The following is a 17,357-nucleotide window of genomic DNA, read 5'->3' on the forward strand; positions in this document are numbered from 1 at the left end:
ATAAATATTATTGCTATTTTCATTTTGTTGTGTATTATATACTTTTTTGTATATACTTTTTATTTATATATTTCACTGTATTTTAACAGAAAATTTAACGTTTCATGCAAACATTATCACACTTTTCCAATTTCAATAACCGTGTATTTTTGGTTCATCTTTTACATATTTTATTAGAACTGTGTAAATTTCGTGCGGCAACAAATACACTTCCACCTCGTCAACCAACGTAAAACGTATACGTCGATAAGGATAAATTCTTAACAATTAGGCGGCTATTCACAAATCTGCGCGTGGCCTGCGATACTAAAAAACGCAAGGTACACACTTAAAAATTTATAAAAGGGCGTAAACGTTAACTAGATTAAAATACAGTTAATGGCAGTGAATGATCGAAAATGGTGAGCGTTGCACATGAATAACACTAGCCGAGAACCCGACCTTAATTTCTGTAAATCAAGTTTACCAGTGATTAGCAAGTTGGTATTAGGACGGGTCATGTTTTAGACAAAGTTATTGTTTCAACGCTCTTCTTTCTAACGTCAAACCTGCTGCTCTCCGAACCCAGCGATAGTCTGCTCTCGCGCCGCTTCTAAGCATAATATTGAAGCGGAATAAATATTAGATTGTGCTAGAAACAAGATGTATACGAGTGGGCCTCCTTTCAATCAAACTCACCCCAAATGATTTCTGCAAAGTTGTAGAAAGTCGCGCTGTCCTATGATTTTTGCCAAGCGCTTTCCACATGGCATTTTGCATTGATGGAAGCTTCCAAACGTACAGGAATGGGTTACAGACAGAGTTCAAAAAACTGAAGACTGTTGTAAACTATAATGCAAAATAAATGAATCGCGTTGAACACATTATAAACGGCGAAAATCAAATCAAAATGAATGCTGGTATTATAGCCATTAGTTAAATTCTTTATCTATCTTTACCTGAAAAGCTGTTAATAGTAAATCGTTTTTGCCGACTTGGATATAATCCACAATCATAACAATGGCAACCGGTAATATACAAATAGTGAACAGCACAAGAAGGAACAAAACCGTTTGCATCATACGGGTTTCCTTCCGCTGCATAGCTTCCCTGTTTTTAACTTGTTCAACCCTGTTGTGATGTAGAAAACCAATTTTACCGTGAAAGAACTGCTGCGTGAGGTAAATACAGTAAATAGTATATTTACATCTAGGTTAGAAAAAATTAAAAATTAACTTTAAATCTGCCTTCAACATTGAAATCAATACGGAAAGGACAAAAAAAGAGACGTACTTGCTATGGACGGCAAACAACATCCATCCATAAATGACAAATAATGCAATTATGACAACAATCACCATCACAGATAACATCAGAGAATAAGATTTTGTAAAAGGATAGAGAATCATCGAACACACTTGTTCACAAGTTTTCTTTTCTGAATTAAAATATCTTTGAGTTAAAAAGATTTTAGCCATTCCCATTTACATGTCTTTATAAATTTCAGGTTTTATTCAAAAGGCTTTATATTGATTACGCTTTAATACTTTTACTCACCAACGCAGTGAATACAATTCCATCCGGCTAAAGGCGGAACAATTAAAATCAAAATCGGCAAAACCCAAGATAAGAGAACTATCCAGAGCACAGCGCGCTTAGGCGTATCGCGAAAATGCATTTTGCTACGAGCAACTCTCAGTCTAAAAAATCACAAAATAACTGAACGCTAACTACGATTTAATTGAAAAAAATTTTTTTCTGAAAATAAAAAAGGAACCAGCCTGAAACTTAAAGAATTTTGCATACGAACCTGTGCAAGGCAAAAATAACGAGATCAATAACTGACACCACTATGGTAACCAACCAGAGCGCACACATTCCAATGATGTACATCTTTGGTTTTTGTTGAATTGCAAAGTAGTCGATAGAGGTGAACCATACAAGTTGTATCCCTGCAACTATGTCGGCCACTAAAAATTGGTTACAGTTTAAAACGATATTTGTCCCAAAGCAACTAATTTTTACAAGGTACTGCATTTCAATATAATGTAACAATAAAACCTAAACGCAACTTATCCGTCGTTTTGTTTCACAGTTTGTAAATTTGTTACAAAATGGTTTTAGCATTTGCGAAAAACACTTCTTAACAGGAAAGTGATGAAATAGTTTAAAAAGTAAACTAGGTATTCTCTAATTTTCTTACCAGCAAGGTTTGCTATAAAATAAGTGAGTGATTTCGGATGCTTTGGATCGCCCCTGACAAGAGCGTAGATAACAAGAATATTTTCGAGGATTATAAACGTTCCGATCACTGCAGCCACCACCGCCAAAGCAGTGACATAATTCTCGCTGGAAGCCGGCGGTTCCGGCTCTGCAAATACTTCTATATCTGTAACCGAGGTGAACGAATCCGTACCAGGTTCTGACTCTGGCTCAGGTTCCACCACTGGCACGCCAGGCATAACGGGTTCAGGTTTTCCGCCAAATTCGGGTTCCGCTACAGGATTCATTTCAAAAAAATTTCAGCAGCAATATTTCAATGCTAAATGCCCTGCCGGGGAAAAGAGTCACGTGTTTACAACCAACTTCGTCGTTTGAAACCCGATTCATCATTAGCCTACTGTACTTCAATGCAAATGTCGACGTCAGCAAAAGCGTCAAATTACGACGTTTTGACAATATCCGTTATGACAGTTATGACATCGTTAAGATAATAGCTAATGCGCAAGCCTTACACAACTATACATTTTATTTCAGACCTTCTTGTTACATCATGAAATGTTCGTAAAAACCATTGACATTGAATTCGTCAGGACACCTATAGGCTATACAAATTTTTATCACTTGAGATCAAACTAACTCATTAGCCATGCCCATAGTAAACGATCTTTAACCAGTTACTGCTATATATATAAAGTAGCCTACTTACTATAATATTTTTCTCGCGCGTTTTTTTGTGAGTCCACTGAAACAAACTCGGTCTATCACGAGAATGCACCCATGAGGATAAAAACGACCCAAGCATAAAGTGTAAGGTAACCCCACATTCTATTCAACATGATAACTCATAGCATGCCTTGCATGTCGTGCTTCCACGAGTATCACGCATTGTTCTGGATATGTCGCGCATGTTATCACAGAACACAGCTATAGCTGCACCAAGCGTACTTTCTAAAAAAAAGCATTTTATTAAAAGCTTTACGCGCCAACACAATCAATAATGCAAAGCGTCATCCTTAGGAAACAATACCTGCTCCGTGGCCTGTGACGTTTTACTAAATATCACAAAAGATCGTACATGAAAATAGCTGCTTGGAAGCGCTTAATCACCTGAACGCTTTACCAGTTTGTTTATCCTTTAATGGTTACTGCAACCGTCTCTCATCACTATATTACCGCGATAGCATGGTTGGTCACAGCTTTTAATAAGTTACACTAAACCTCTATAGCTATATGAACTAGGCTAACGCTACATGCACGCTTATTCACGTTTCAGCCGTTAATAGGCTTTGCCAGTTTTGGAGCTTGATTCACAACCAGAAATAGCAATGAAGTTCTTCTTTATTGCTTATCTATTATTACAGAGCATTTCTGCACTCAACTATAAAAACGATAATCTAAAAATAAGAAAGCTGGTACAGAAAATCAAAGCATAACCTGATTGAACGGCTTGAATCTTTTCGACTACTTAATAACGTTAATAATAGTGACGACTTACTGTAACTGCATCGTTTATACGCCAAAGTGTCTCATTTCTTATTAGTTCAAAAGAGTAAAATGACCTAACGTTGACGTGACTGTGAAGTAAAACGTGATTCGTGCGTTGCGATTTCTTGGAATTATAATTATATGACTTGGAAATTGCAAGCCTTAACAAAATCTTTAAGAAGTACTCGCACACAAAAAAAGCACATCGTGTTCACAATTTTGGATATATGCCTCGCAATCCTGGTAATATGCAAAGCTTAAACAGATAAAAAAGGTTGATTTTTGTAATTGGCCTGGAGTGTAAAGCTCTGCATATTGAATCTCTTTTATTCTTAAGAGTATAATATGTGAGCATAGATGCTACAGTCCAATTGCCATGTTCCGAAAATAGTATCGATAGGCAGGTGTCGATTTATGTTAACAATTTTTTATACAGAAGCCTAAAGCCGTTATCCACCTGTGTCTCATAAAACCATTCCTTTGTTCAAGAATTCATGTGATTGGACATCTTTATTACAATATTGGTTGGCAATAAATTCTTTTATTTTTCCTGTTGTCGTAATCGATTTGTTTACCTTACATGTTGAAGTTACGTAAGACTTTTTCTTGTCTTTCCTAGAAATTCGCTATTTATTTCGGCCACGTTTTCTGTTATCACGGCCTTTTCGGGGTCAGTTTCGTGATAGTCTATATTATAAACTCGCGATTAGAATTAAAAAAAAAATGTTTCCGCTTTGTAAAGAGCGGGAGCAAAGTTTATGATATAACGCCCCATGTAACCTGATAGACATTAGACACAACACACATTAGACATTAGACACTTTAGGGCTGGACTACGTACGAACGATGACGGTTTGTCACAAAATACTAAATAAATTGACTCGTTAATATTTTTCTGGACCGCACAAATTTCCGCTTTAAAAATAGACTTTTCAATCTAAAGATTGCATGCCAAAATGCAAATTAAACTTAGCTCGACGAAACATAAGTTATCCAAGTTTTCGCGCATTTTACTGTGATGCACCCAAATAATTTTATACTTTTCCATAATTCAATAAATTATTTTATGACTTCTCTATATATAAATAAGTTAATTTGATTTTCTTTCTGTTTGATAGCTATATTTTTGTTAGCGATATAGAAATAACATTAACAGATAACCTATTTCATACCTAGCTCGCAAGCTTGAAACCTAGATGTAAAATATGCTATACTTGTTCAGCCTTCGCAAGCATTATTCGACTAATTGCTCACCATTCTTTGTTCATGAATATAAGACCTCTTCGGTTTAAATTTCAATTAGTAAAGGTTATGGTTGATATCATTTCGGTGTGATCTATACAAAATACAGTATAAAAAAATTTCGTAAGCACAAGTTGACAAGTTGAAATCATCAACTGATCATGTGATAGATTTAGATAGAATGTATTCATCATAATTTGACAATTTATCTGTGATTGTTTATAATTGCATTGTTGCAATGATTTGGCAGTGCTGGTTCTATATAGTAGCCTACTTAAGCAAAACAGAATAATCGAAGAAATGCACATAAGAATATAGGTTATACGTTAACCACATTCAGGATATACGCAATGGTATAATCATATAGTAATCCACTTATAATTACGACAAGAATTTTTGTAAAGTTTTAATTTTATTTTTATGTGATAAATGTATGTGAATATAATACACAAATATCAGCCACTTATTGACTTTCGGTACTCAAGTATATGATTAATAGAATAACAAACAACAACAATTCAATGCTTCCCTATAACCTTAATTGACTATGAAATAGGACACATAAGCTTTTATTTAATGTTATTTTGTTGTCTATAACAAAAAGTGACGAAGGATAGCAAAGAGCAGTTGACCAGTTATGAGAACGTCTCCAAATGACCCATCCACCTCTAGACATTACACAGCAGTAGATAATGGTGAATCACGTCTTCGACGAACTATCAGCACGTTGCGTCCCTGTGGTTTGTATAAGAGCACGTACAGTATATTGCAGGTATTGACTAATAAAAACCCGTTTTCTTTGATTAATTTTTCTTTATAGCTAAACTGTGGTCAGGGCAGACATTTTGAAACTTTTTTATTAATGCCACTAAGTTCTTTTATTATATTTTCGCAATTTTGTTAACTTTTCAACTGTCGGCTGAAATTAGTTTCTTTCTTGTAAGTGCAAATTATCAACAAGTAGCAATAGCAAGTTTAGTCATTCGAGGTAATACAAAACAAACATTATTACAGTAAACTCGACAAATATAACTGTTTATTTTCACAAAATTACTCTTACTAACCTCAGGTGTTTGCATTGTCTGCACAACAAAAATTGCTTCCTATAGCGCCATTACGCGGCTAGTTTAATATGCCGAAAAGATGCAGAATAAATATATAAACAATATAAATGCACACTAAAATATAGTGTAATAATTTTTTCTAATGAATGTGTGTAGATTTTGCAAAAGCAGTTGAAGTGAAGTCCTAATTTTTCCATGTCTTTTAACTTCAAGAAGCTCTTATTGAGTAGGCCTATAAGACTAATGATGCCCTAGTGTGGGCGAAACATAATTAAACTATTATTAGCTTGTAAACTGTACAACATGAATCTGACTTTGATTTTGCTTTAGGTTTTACTTTTTAATCTTACATGCGAGAATATTTAACCATTTCAGCGATGAAAACGAGCCGACAGTGGCCCGAACCCGGCATTTATTTTTGAATTCTGTTTCAGGAGAGAAAAGGCCCGAAAAGTTTTTCGGATGAGTCAAGGATGTGAAGAAAAGACGAAACGAAATAAGCAAATCTAAATATGTTTTAAGAGAGATTTTCTTCAATGAAAAATTTGAAGGATCAATTTATTTTGATGAGCTGAGAGAAAATTAAATCCTTAATGTTGAAATCGTTAAAAGTATATGCAAACCCGAATTCGACCGGATTATTTTTTACAAATTTAGGCGTGAACAAAAGTCCAACTCATAAAACCCGGCCAGACTTCATTTTCAAACCAGCCTAATCCGACATTATCATACAGTACAATATATCCATCGAGGATTAAACAATATGTTTTTTAATCGCCCGATTGATTTTAGAAAACTTTTCAATAAGTTATAAGTTTATAGATTTACCATCATTGATTATTGTAAAAGATTATAATGTTGTAAGTGCTCTACTGTAACCACCCATCCATAGAATAAATCTAAAATCTTTGTCAACATTGTGGCCGCAGTCTTCTAATTAACATTAGACTTCTGCCGTATTTGTAACTCTAAAATTTATAGGCCTAATTAAAGTACATTTTCTGAGAATGAACATTTATGACGCTCAAGCTGTTGAAACTTGCTATATAACTGGACCAGTTAATCAATAAGAGCATAAATGTTAAATTAATAAATATATGATCTCAGCTTGCAGCAAATAATTCGTATTTGGCTTTAAATTTGGTTTTCTGGTTATTTTGCCGTTCACTGGTATCGGGGTTTTGACTGAGTAATGTTCCAATAAAGGAGCTTTTAAGGCCATTTAACGATTATTTGGTACAAGCTTAGTTTATATATATTACATGGATCAAATTTAAGTGAAGCAGTGCAATTTGTTTGAATTTACTTTGATATATTTAAGTTTATTGAATATATTTCAGTTTTTAATAATGTTATTTGGTTTGTATAAATTATTTCGAATTTATTTCAATTTATCTTAATTTTTAAAATTCTTGTCGATTTTTTATATATTTTTTCTGTTAATATGGATTAAATGATTCATAACTGAATCCAATAAAGTCGGTGTAGTTTTATTTAAACTTACCCTAATATTTATGAATTTATTTTAAATCCTGGCTTTTACAACAGGTATCACGTAATTTCATGGAAAAACTACTTGAACTGCAAATAAGTATAACTTAATAAGTAACCAGGGAACCGGAAACTAGCTTCACGTCGGTCTTGATGAAGACTCATGATCGAGACTCATGTACACAAAACAACACTAGAAAATCAATTAACATGCGTCAGTCATCAAACTGTGACTAGAAGTTTAAAATATTAAGCTTAACAACTCCGTTCTGAATTGTTATGGACGTGCTCTACCTATTTTCTATTCATATATTAGCCAAGCGGTGGCCAATCAGTCAGAGACTAAGAGCCTCATTTTTACTGTGTTAACCGCAAAGAGCCACGTTGTACACATTGGCACACATAAATGTCACCCCGTCTCTTCCTCACTCACATACACGCCTTTGTTCAGCTACATTTAAAAACGCCATTCTGACAAAACACGTACGGCCATTCTGACGGCATAAACAGTTTCACACATGACTGAGCACGCATTTCCCAACAGCGGTTGGAACGAAGCAGCTGAATTAGAAAATCTTAGCCAAAGTTGACTTTTCATGCGAGTACACCCTAAAAAACACAAATACAATATGAACGAAAGAGCCGCATAACACCGGGCAAAGAGCCGCGGGTTGGCCAGGCCTGTATTAGCCTATCCAATATAAAAAATCTAAGGTTATTATAGAGATAAGCCAAGTCGGGCATGCCATGCAGTATCTACCAGTAAACCGTTTCAACTATATCTTACATTACTATATCGTTTCAACTTATATATACTAACGTCAGTTAATACTTAATAGCGTAAATTTTAAAACAAATCGTAATAGTTGCTTGCGCCACCTGAAAAATCTCCTTGGGCATGCGGTTGGATAACCTCCTTTAATGGGACATGTATTATTCAGCCCAGCCCATGTATTATCCGCTCTCCATACATTTCATGAGCATTATAGTTTTTCTACTTCAACCGAAATAATTCTCGTCGTGTTGTTGAAAACCATGACAGTTATGATTTCGCACAGACGTTATTGGGAAAAAGATAACGTAAAATGACATTTTGTTGTTTGTAGAAATCTTTTATCTGCCTGCATTTTTTTGAAGAATAAAAAGTCGGTCGAAAGTTAGAGCAATTTTAATAATACTTTATACTTTCTATTAATTCCATAATAGCTGATACACATCAGTTGCCGTTGTATCGTATTTGTTGTATGAGTCATGACTATGAGATTATTCAATTAACACAAACTTTGCTGAACTTGAAGCTAAAATATTTATCCACAAGCTTATAAGACAGTGACGTGACAGAATAATTACGTCGCAGCTTTTAAACAGAACGAAGGTACGAGCTTCTTTGTAGATCAATATCTCCAAGAGAGCTTAAAAGAAATTTTGCGTACGTTCTGCCGGACAGTAGCAAACCTGATACCTGTGGAACACCTTAAAAAAACTTTGAAACTGCTTTTTCCGGCTGAGTTTAGTTTAAGTGTAAGAAATCTTTTTATCCGACCTGCAAAATGGACGAAGATCTAAGTGATAACAGAAACGAATGTAATATGCGCTCAGGAAGTTCAAGTTTTTGCTACATGAAGGGTAAAGCTGATTAAATTCCAGCCTACCTACTTAAAGGATATAAACTTTAGGCTATCATGGCAGAACAACGTGTGTTCTGCAAGCTTTTTTTTACATGATTTTTATTGAAGTTTTTAAAAGAATTTGTTATTTTTTTAACTATCAGGCTCATCAGTTTTCACATCGAAAGAAACCATAAATAACATGGAGGTTAAAAGCGATGATCTTGGATTAGCTCAATATAAAGGTTAGTAGAGATGGGTTTAAACGCTGTTAATTTTTTTCCATTTCCACTTGAATAAACAAATGCACTACACGTTTTCTGCAGAAAAGATAAAATTAATTATGTATAATAAACTATCTGCTTTCCAGATCTTCTTCCTTACTCGAAATCCTCGGATGTCACTGAGGTTTTCCTCAAAGACGTTTTTGATATAATGTTGAAATATATTTTTAAAAGCTACGATAGGAAGTCAAAGATCTTAGATTTTCATCATCCCCATCAGTTTCTACAAAGTATAGAAGGTAAAGATATAGTGGATATGAATATAGAGAATATTTTTCAAAGCATCTTAAAAACATGACTACAAGAAATCGTCCACATGTGGGACAGAAGTAATTTTTACTTCTGTTTTAAAGTTTTTAAAGTTTTTGCAGCAAGTAATCTTGCTTATTCCTATTGTACATGCAATATAGATGTGGGTATTACCGCAATAAAGATCTTGAGTTTTCAGGGTTTTCACTCGAATTGACCGGAGAAGCTGAATCTCTTCACCAAATACTCGTTGACTGCAGTGACACTTTAAAATACGGAGTGAAAACAGGTAAGCTTATGTCATTGGTTGAAGGGGACACTGAGTGTGACTTCGAATTTTTGTATGTTATTTTTAGTTTTTCATTTGGTAGTTACAATGTATTGTAATAAAATTGAACTGTAAATTGTTTTGAATCCCAATTGTTCGTTCTATATGCATTGGTCCATAGACCGTCTAGGCTTAGGCCAATGGGCGACTTCAAATTGAATAAATTACATTGCCAAGTGCACTGACCTAATCTATTTTTAGGTCATCCACGGTTTTTTAATCAGCTTAGCAGTGGATTAGATATTGTCTCATTGGCTGCAGAATGGATAACAGCAGCTGCCAACACCAACATGTAAGTTCAGTTCTTTAGCATACGACTTCTACATATTTGCAACAGAATTGCTTTAAGATCTTGCATTTCAGCTATCGGTTGTTGTGGTTGAAGTTCTAAGAGATACAAAACAACCGTATTTGTACGTTATATATTTTTTCTTATTAATTTCTCTCATTTGCGCTTGAATGCTTGAATTTCGACCTTATACTTGAACTCAACAAACATTGCGCAGTGCACAGTATGTATTGATAGAAAATGCATAAAAAATTATGATTTTTGGTTAAGGTAAGTTTTATGTGATCCATTCTAAAATAAAATATTGGTATCGGAACTAGTAATGGTAAAATATTGGTATCCGAAATATAAAATATTGGTATCCGAACTAAAATATAAGTATCGACAAATTTGCCTTTAATATAGGATGTTTTCATACCTTAAGAACGCACCACCTGTTGTTTAAATAACCTAATTAAACCAAAAAACGTGTTCGTTTTTGGATTTGTAGTTTTTGTACTAATCTTTTTGATCTCTCGTGGCCGTCAGAAGACCGTAAATAGCCATAAATTCTGTCAATCTCAAGGGAAACGAAATGGAGTTGTCGTGTACATTCTCATTAAATTGGGTTCAGAATAATATTACCTTGACAAGGCTTATATGCTCTTATAAATACGAAAATCAATCTTTCGCCAAATGCAAATTACGACCGGACTACATTAATCGATAAATCATACTCTTCAAAGATGAATGCGTTTAAAACTTTAACAGCATTAACAGCCTTATAGATATGCTATGCTATTGGCCAAAATTGATTAGTTTATTTTTGAAAGAATAAAAGTTACGAGACAAAATTCATTCTATATAGGTTTACTTTCGAAATCGCTCCGGTTTTCGTTCTCATGGAAGGCATCGTTTTGCAGAGAATGCGTCAAATAATTGGATGGGAGAAAGGTGACGGGATATTTTCACCAGGTAGTCTTATGAATGCACTGCTGATGGTTTTGGTATGTAAACTTATTCATAGTTAATTAAATTTTTTCTAAACAAACTTCATATTAAAGGTGGAACAATCAACAACTTTTACGCTGTGATGTTAGCGAGACAAAAAATCCTGCCCGACGTGAAACAAAGTGGAATGCGTAACGCTCCTGATCTGGTCATGTTTCAGTCAAAGCATGTAAGAGAGCTTCAATTTGTTAAGTAGACTCGAAAAAAATTGAAATATTAATTTTTAATATAGGCTCATTACTCAAATCGCAGACCAGCAGCTGTTTTGGGGATTGGCATGAAGAATTGCATTGACGTGAAAGTAGATGAAGTGTAAGTGAAGCTAACTTCGCACATTGTCTCATTAAGTTTTCTATTGTGTCGTAAACACACAGCTTTGTTACTCAAATGCAGAGGGAGAATGCTACCTGAAGACCTTGAACTGAAAGTTCTGCAAGCAAAAGTGAAGAATAAAGTTCCGTTTTACGTCAGTGCAACATCAGGAACAACGGTTTTAGGCGCGTTTGATCCCATTCCGGAAATCGCGGCTATATGCAAGAAATACAACCTTTGGCTTCATATTGATGTAATACCGTATTCAAATCCCGCTTGATAAAATAACAAGAATAAGTAAAAACGTAAACATGTTTTGAAAGGTAAACTACCACACCAGTTAGTGCATCTCACTTCTTATAATAATGCTATTTTTGCAAAGGCTGCTTGGGGAGGAGGTGTACTAATGTCTCGTAAGCACCGCCATTTCGTGGACGGAATAGAACTGGCAGATTCTGTGACATGGAATCCTCATAAAATTATGGGAATCGTCTTGCAATGTTCGGCATTACTTGTCAGGCATAAGGTAACTCAAAACACTTTCTTTATTTCTGTTACTTCTGTTTTTGTTACTTCAAAAAACATAACTATCCATTCAAAGAGGCTACTAAAAAGTTTTAAAATGATTTTCATTTTTAAAACTTTAAAACTATGCCTTTTAATCACTAGGGGGCGCTTGAGGCTTGCAACAGTATGAAAGCGAATTATCTGTTCCAGCAGGACAAGCATTATGACGTCAGTTATGATACAGGTGACAAAACCATGCAATGTGGACGTCATGTGGACGTTTTCAAGTTGTGGCTTGCTTGGAGGGCAAAAGTAGGTGCCTAATACGCAGTTGAAAATATTGTTTTACATTTGACGGGATTACCTTCACATTGAGCAAGAGAGTTATGTTAAAAGTGTGATGACGAAATATTCTGCATAGAAGTTATTACCTTTCAGGGTGATGCTGGCTTTGAAGAACACGTCGATAAATGTGTGGAACTTTCCAAGTAATTCATTCAAATATATCTTCCTGCTGAGGTTTTGTTTCTGTTTTCACACTACAGTATTTCTAAGCCAACCTTCAAAAACTTTCATTTGTTCTGGTTTTCAGATACCTGGCGCAAAAGATAAAACTTTCTCCTGGTTTTGAATTGGCCTATGCTGAGGTAATTTTGTTTAATTTTTAAAAAGGTGTGTTTACTATACGTATGATGTCATTATTAATTTGCTTGCTTTTTTCACAGCCCAAGTACACAAACGTTTGCTTTTGGTACTATCCACCTTCGATCCGCAACATCAACGACCTTAAAGTTCGTTCTGAAAAATTGCATAAGGTACAGTATGTGCTCGAAAGGTCGCCGTGGAACCATAACTTGAAACAATTTTGATTACTATATATGCAAGAGTTAATCTTAGAATGAAACACGTTTCCGTCTGCTAATAATTCGTTGACTCTCTGTATAGTATCACTTGCGTCAAGCGCGCGCACGTGTTTTGCTTTAAATTTGAGCCCATTTATCTGTCGTTAGGTGGCGCCAGCCATAAAAGCGCGAATGATGACCAACGGAAGTCTGATGGTCAGTTATCAACCGCTGGACGATAAGGTGAACTTTTTCCGTAATGTGATTAGCAATCCTGCTGTGAGAAAAGAAGACATTGATTTCCTGATAAAAGAAATTGAGAAGTTGGGTTGTGATCTGTAAACATTTATAACACTTGGTATATATCTTAAAGACGACATCATGGTTTCAGCAAAGTTTTTATTCCATGTTTTCTTATGCATGCATTAGTGCAATCAGCGTTTGAATAAAATGTATGAAACGTGAAACATGTTTTTAGTTTTGGGTTCTTGATTTGATTACACATATTTTCCATATATAAAAGTAATGACTTTATCAATACGTGCACGTTCAGTTTCGCTAAGAAATTGGTTACGAAAGTCTTTATACTGTAGTGATAGCAATATTTCAGCCAAGTATTGACAACCTGAGCTTTTAAAAGCAATCTTTAGTCGATGTTTTATTTTTAATTTAGTTCTTCGTGTTGTTTTCCTTGCAATCTCTAAACATTTTTGTTGAGTTGCAAAATTTCGCTTATTTTGGTAGAAACTAAGCAAAAGTAATTAAATGAGCGAATCTTATTTTTATGACAGTGCAAGATCAATTTTCATTTTTCCGTAATAAATGAATCATAATTTTCAGCCATCGTTTGATGTACAATCATTTATACTGTGTCTATTATTTACATAAATGTTTCAATGTTTGGGTTTCTTGTTTGCGTTTCTATGAGGCAAGAGACGAAAAGACTTTCTACGCCTTCACCGACTCATCAAATACATGACGTTGTGACGTTTCGACAACGACGCAGAGCAATAATCTCTGACTTATTGAAGCTTATTTATTGTGGTTTTGTAATCTTGACGGCGATAGACAGAACAGATTTTCCAATTAATGTGATGACATCTTATATAAGGCTTCGCTTGGAAAACAAGATGGCTAAACGCACTTATGAAAGATTAGCAATTTTATGCAGCAAACAATTTTCAGAAAGACCGTTGAGGTTGCACTTATAAGGTTATGATATGTCGAAGTTGTTTTTATTGTAGAATACCGAAGAAAGAAAATCATTTCTGTCGAATGCTTTATTTAGGCAAATCTCTTAAACTATATTTCAGCTTTAATAATTTAAATAATTTTTCTTTCTAACACAAACTCCGCAATGAAACATTACTTTGGATTTGTCATCTTTCCGGTGTCTGCGGTTGCGCTTTTTATTGATGCAGTTGCCATAGGAACAGCTAATTGGGCAAACTCCGGCACATCAACGGAAACTTCGCAGGGTTTGTGGCAAAATTGTGCTTTACATAAATGCGCAACTTTGACAGGTATAAGGCGTTTATGTATGAATACAAAATCTTATCTTTATGATTAACACTTGTATCATTTTCTTAGTTGTACCGTCTTATTTGCACGCTGTGAGATCATTATCCATTATTGGAGCAATTTTGCTTCTCTTCTCTACTGCCCTGGGTCTGTACGTGGCTACAAGAAAATATAATCAATCTTCTCGTTACGTTGATAACTTATTATTTGGACTGCTAGTTTCGGCAAGTAAGTTTGTACAAGAGCAGAAATATTATGTGTGAAAAAGTGATAAAGTTAACGTTACAATCGAAGAACACATTTTTAGAAGCAAAGCTAACAGTTTAATCGCGGTAAATCTTTCGTAACTTGAGATAAAAAGCTATTATGTTTATAAACGCAAAGCGAGTTTTCATTTATCGGCAACTTTCAGATTTAACCGAGGACCACTCCAGTGAAAAAGCTGACCTTTTTGAGTATATCGTGTATGTGTATATTTCATAGCCGATGATTATTTAACGTGCTCAAGTGTTTTTGTAAATTTGTTTTTAAGGTGTATCTCTGCTGAGCGCCATGGCGACCTTTACAGGCGAACACCCAACACCCTACCCCACCCGCTATGGATACTCCTTCGTTTTGGGATGGGTGTCAGCAAGTCTTTGTTTACTTCTGTCAGCAGCGACATTTATCGGAATATATAGGGCGACTCCAATGTAACTTCATTACAATTTACTTAGACGAAATGAGAATTTTACTGTACTTGGGCCAGGGTGTTGCGAATCCATGCATGGTCACAAACAATTAACTTTGATTCTGGGAATACTTACAAGAAGAAATAGGTTGAACTTTTCTAAGAGGTCACTCGATTCGGTTGCTGTATATGCTTGTCTGATGACATTTGGTCATTTAATTTGATATCAACATATTCTTACAAATTATATGCTGTCTCGCCATTTGTCACAAATCGAGTGAAACCGTTCCATACAATTCAAAAAAGCTATCAAAGCTAGCTTCATTCTTGTTTTCGTTTGTCGCTATTTGTACCATCCACATGTGCTGGTCAATAACCACATATGTATTATGCTGAGAAACGAAAGGAAAAGAACTTCGCTGCAAATATGTGATAGTTTGATAGTTGTATGACTTGTGTAGTCATACAACTTTGTTTAGTTCGCGAATGAAAGTTTGAAATCGACGCACACACCTCTAATCTTGTCTCAAAATGATGAGCTTGGCCGGAATCGGATTAATGGAGTGTGGTGAAAATGTTTGCACGGCTCGTTTTCCTCAAGAAGCCTTTGAGTCTATGACCTCCCAATTGTTAGCTAAAAACATCAACGCCACGTTCAAAAACGTGTTTGATTTTCTACCTCTTTAGATACAATTAACAAAACATTGTTTTACTTTTGTTCTACACCAGTCGAATTGAAACTTTTTATATGCAATATACGCTGAAATTATATTTAAAGGTATTTGGTCAATAACGAGATGATTTTGATCGCAGTAAGGCATGTGAAATGATCTGTTTTCATTGCATGTTTCTTTTGCAGACAAAAGTGCACTTACATAATTAATACTAGCCTATATAAGTTATTAGTACCTTGATATCGATAACCTGAAAATTTAATATTTCATCTTCATATATTTACGAAAATGCTTAATTTTGACGAATGAAAAATAAATTCTGTGAATTTGTTTTTGATTACGAAACATTGTTTATATCACAATAAGCAGCTTATATATGCAGTACTACCGGGTTTGCCATTTTATAGACAACAGTTATATTATTTGTATTATTTATTTTCCGCCATTAACTGTGGGGAGCGAAAAGTATGTTGCTAACTTCGTTGTAGAGCTGTCAAATGCGCTCACAACCCAGTTGCAGGTTGTTTTGACAAGTTTAGCAGATGTTTTTGGAGAATGGTCTGTTTTAATCGCATGAGAAATGCGACAGTTACAATGCATGAGTTGATAACATATACATCAAGCATAAATTTAACCGAACAAAACAAACAAATTTGTGGAGAGCTATTATCGACATCGCGTAATAATTGATAGCAAGATAACAAGAAGACGCGTTTTTAGATATTTCATTGTAGATTTCAGATATGGATGATGAATGCTGGAATTAGCATTTTGAAACTTTTCTGAGCTCAGCTTCCTAAACTCCACTTTTCTCCGGTTACTTTGCTTGAGCTGCTGGATTATCTTTGCAATTTGAATGAGTTCTGGGTCGTCCTCGACCATTTTTTGTTCATTAGCTTCTTTCGTAATACTGCTCACCTTTCTGTTCCCAGTTGTTAAAGTTTAGTTTCCCATAGTGACCACTGACGTTTCAGGTTTGCTCTCCTCCATCCTGGCATCTAATGAAGAAAGAAAAGGACCATTCTAAACACCATTTTACTACCAAAATAAAGCCAGTGGTTGGATTCAAAAATTTTAACATCCGGTTCTCTCACTAGCAGCATGCCATATTGACCCGGGGCCAACATATAGAGACCTATACATACGCTTGTTAACAACCGGTTCGCGAAAGTCATTAAAATTCCAAGAACCGGTTCGCACGAACCGGCTGAAGCCCACCACTGAATAAAGCTAATGCTGCTAATGTACCTTTCATGTGCACTAAAATGTAGCTAATGTAGCATTTTGATATTTAGAATAGTCTAAACTCTAAACGAAAGTATTGTGATGGCGTCATAATTTCAGATGACTTGAAGGAAAATAGCAAAACAGAGAAAAACTTTGCCCAGATAGAAATTTAATCGTTTTTTTATCGGATTCAGACAAAAAAGCTTTGCTCGGAGATCCTAACCTTTAAATTCTAGACACTGAGCCGAGTAATGTAATGCGCAATTTTAAGAAAACTTGTAGCACTGTGGAACACGACATTTCAGGATGGTTTAAATAAGTATTCTAAACAGCTTCGTAGACTTATACGACTCGCACTATAAGTTTTATGGTC

General features: G+C 35.0%; 4 protein-coding genes across 5 annotated transcripts in view; 3 read left to right on the forward strand and 1 right to left on the reverse strand.

The window, feature by feature from the left end:
* The window catches only part of LOC143465768 (ATPase family AAA domain-containing protein 3A-like), a 56,194-nt gene that overhangs the window by 10,699 nt on the left and 28,138 nt on the right, over positions 1 to 17,357 (forward strand). The window lies entirely within an intron of this gene.
* On the reverse strand, positions 147 to 2,576 carry LOC143465956 (sphingosine 1-phosphate receptor 2-like). The gene is made up of 7 exons (XM_076964501.1): positions 2,183 to 2,576; positions 1,790 to 1,949; positions 1,537 to 1,679; positions 1,273 to 1,417; positions 939 to 1,110; positions 679 to 828; positions 147 to 592 (listed from the first exon to the last, which is right to left on the reverse strand). The coding sequence occupies exons 1-7, from the start codon at positions 2,487 to 2,489 to the stop codon at positions 497 to 499; spliced, it is 1,173 nt and encodes a 390-aa protein (XP_076820616.1). The 5' UTR covers positions 2,490 to 2,576; the 3' UTR covers positions 147 to 496.
* On the forward strand, positions 8,929 to 13,791 carry LOC143465272 (glutamate decarboxylase 1-like). Its single transcript, XM_076963487.1, has 15 exons — positions 8,929 to 9,110; positions 9,256 to 9,336; positions 9,462 to 9,614; positions 9,824 to 9,913; positions 10,154 to 10,244; positions 11,089 to 11,195; positions 11,285 to 11,400; positions 11,464 to 11,543; positions 11,625 to 11,796; positions 11,926 to 12,069; positions 12,213 to 12,362; positions 12,489 to 12,538; positions 12,643 to 12,697; positions 12,776 to 12,865; positions 13,061 to 13,791. The coding sequence occupies exons 1-15, from the start codon at positions 9,035 to 9,037 to the stop codon at positions 13,232 to 13,234; spliced, it is 1,629 nt and encodes a 542-aa protein (XP_076819602.1). The 5' UTR covers positions 8,929 to 9,034; the 3' UTR covers positions 13,235 to 13,791.
* LOC143465393 (uncharacterized) lies at positions 14,077 to 16,084 on the forward strand. Of its 2 annotated transcripts, none has more exons than XM_076963640.1 (3): positions 14,077 to 14,370; positions 14,483 to 14,641; positions 14,946 to 16,084. In XM_076963640.1, exons 1-3 carry the CDS (start codon positions 14,250 to 14,252, stop codon positions 15,107 to 15,109), a joined length of 444 nt encoding a protein of 147 aa, XP_076819755.1. In that variant the 5' UTR covers positions 14,077 to 14,249; the 3' UTR covers positions 15,110 to 16,084. The 2 variants fall into 2 exon arrangements, with proteins under 2 accessions (XP_076819755.1, XP_076819754.1); XM_076963639.1 differs by having other exon boundaries at positions 14,088 to 14,415.

This window comes from Clavelina lepadiformis, chromosome 7 (assembly GCF_947623445.1).
Source record: "Clavelina lepadiformis chromosome 7, kaClaLepa1.1, whole genome shotgun sequence".
NCBI lineage: Eukaryota > Metazoa > Chordata > Ascidiacea > Aplousobranchia > Clavelinidae > Clavelina > Clavelina lepadiformis.

Excerpts from the sequence above, each read along its gene's own strand:
- LOC143465272 (XM_076963487.1), top strand. The coding sequence starts at position 9,035 with ATGGACGAAGATCTAAGTGATAACAGAAACGAATGTAATATGCGCTCA. Across the intron at positions 11,196-11,284 it reads TGACGGGATATTTTCACCAG|GTGGAACAATCAACAACTTT; the intron begins GTAGTCTTATGA and ends TTCATATTAAAG. Across the intron at positions 12,363-12,488 it reads GGCTTGCTTGGAGGGCAAAA|GGTGATGCTGGCTTTGAAGA; the intron begins GTAGGTGCCTAA and ends ATTACCTTTCAG.
- LOC143465956 (XM_076964501.1), bottom strand. The coding sequence starts at position 2,489 with ATGAATCCTGTAGCGGAACCCGAATTTGGCGGAAAACCTGAACCCGTT. Across the intron at positions 1,950-2,182 it reads TTTTATAGCAAACCTTGCTG|TGGCCGACATAGTTGCAGGG; the intron begins GTAAGAAAATTA and ends ACCAATTTTTAG. Across the intron at positions 593-678 it reads CTTTGCAGAAATCATTTGGG|AAGCGGCGCGAGAGCAGACT; the intron begins GTGAGTTTGATT and ends TATTATGCTTAG.
- LOC143465393 (XM_076963639.1), top strand. The coding sequence starts at position 14,250 with ATGAAACATTACTTTGGATTTGTCATCTTTCCGGTGTCTGCGGTTGCG. Across the intron at positions 14,416-14,482 it reads TAAATGCGCAACTTTGACAG|TTGTACCGTCTTATTTGCAC; the intron begins GTATAAGGCGTT and ends TCATTTTCTTAG. Across the intron at positions 14,642-14,945 it reads TGGACTGCTAGTTTCGGCAA|GTGTATCTCTGCTGAGCGCC; the intron begins GTAAGTTTGTAC and ends TTTGTTTTTAAG.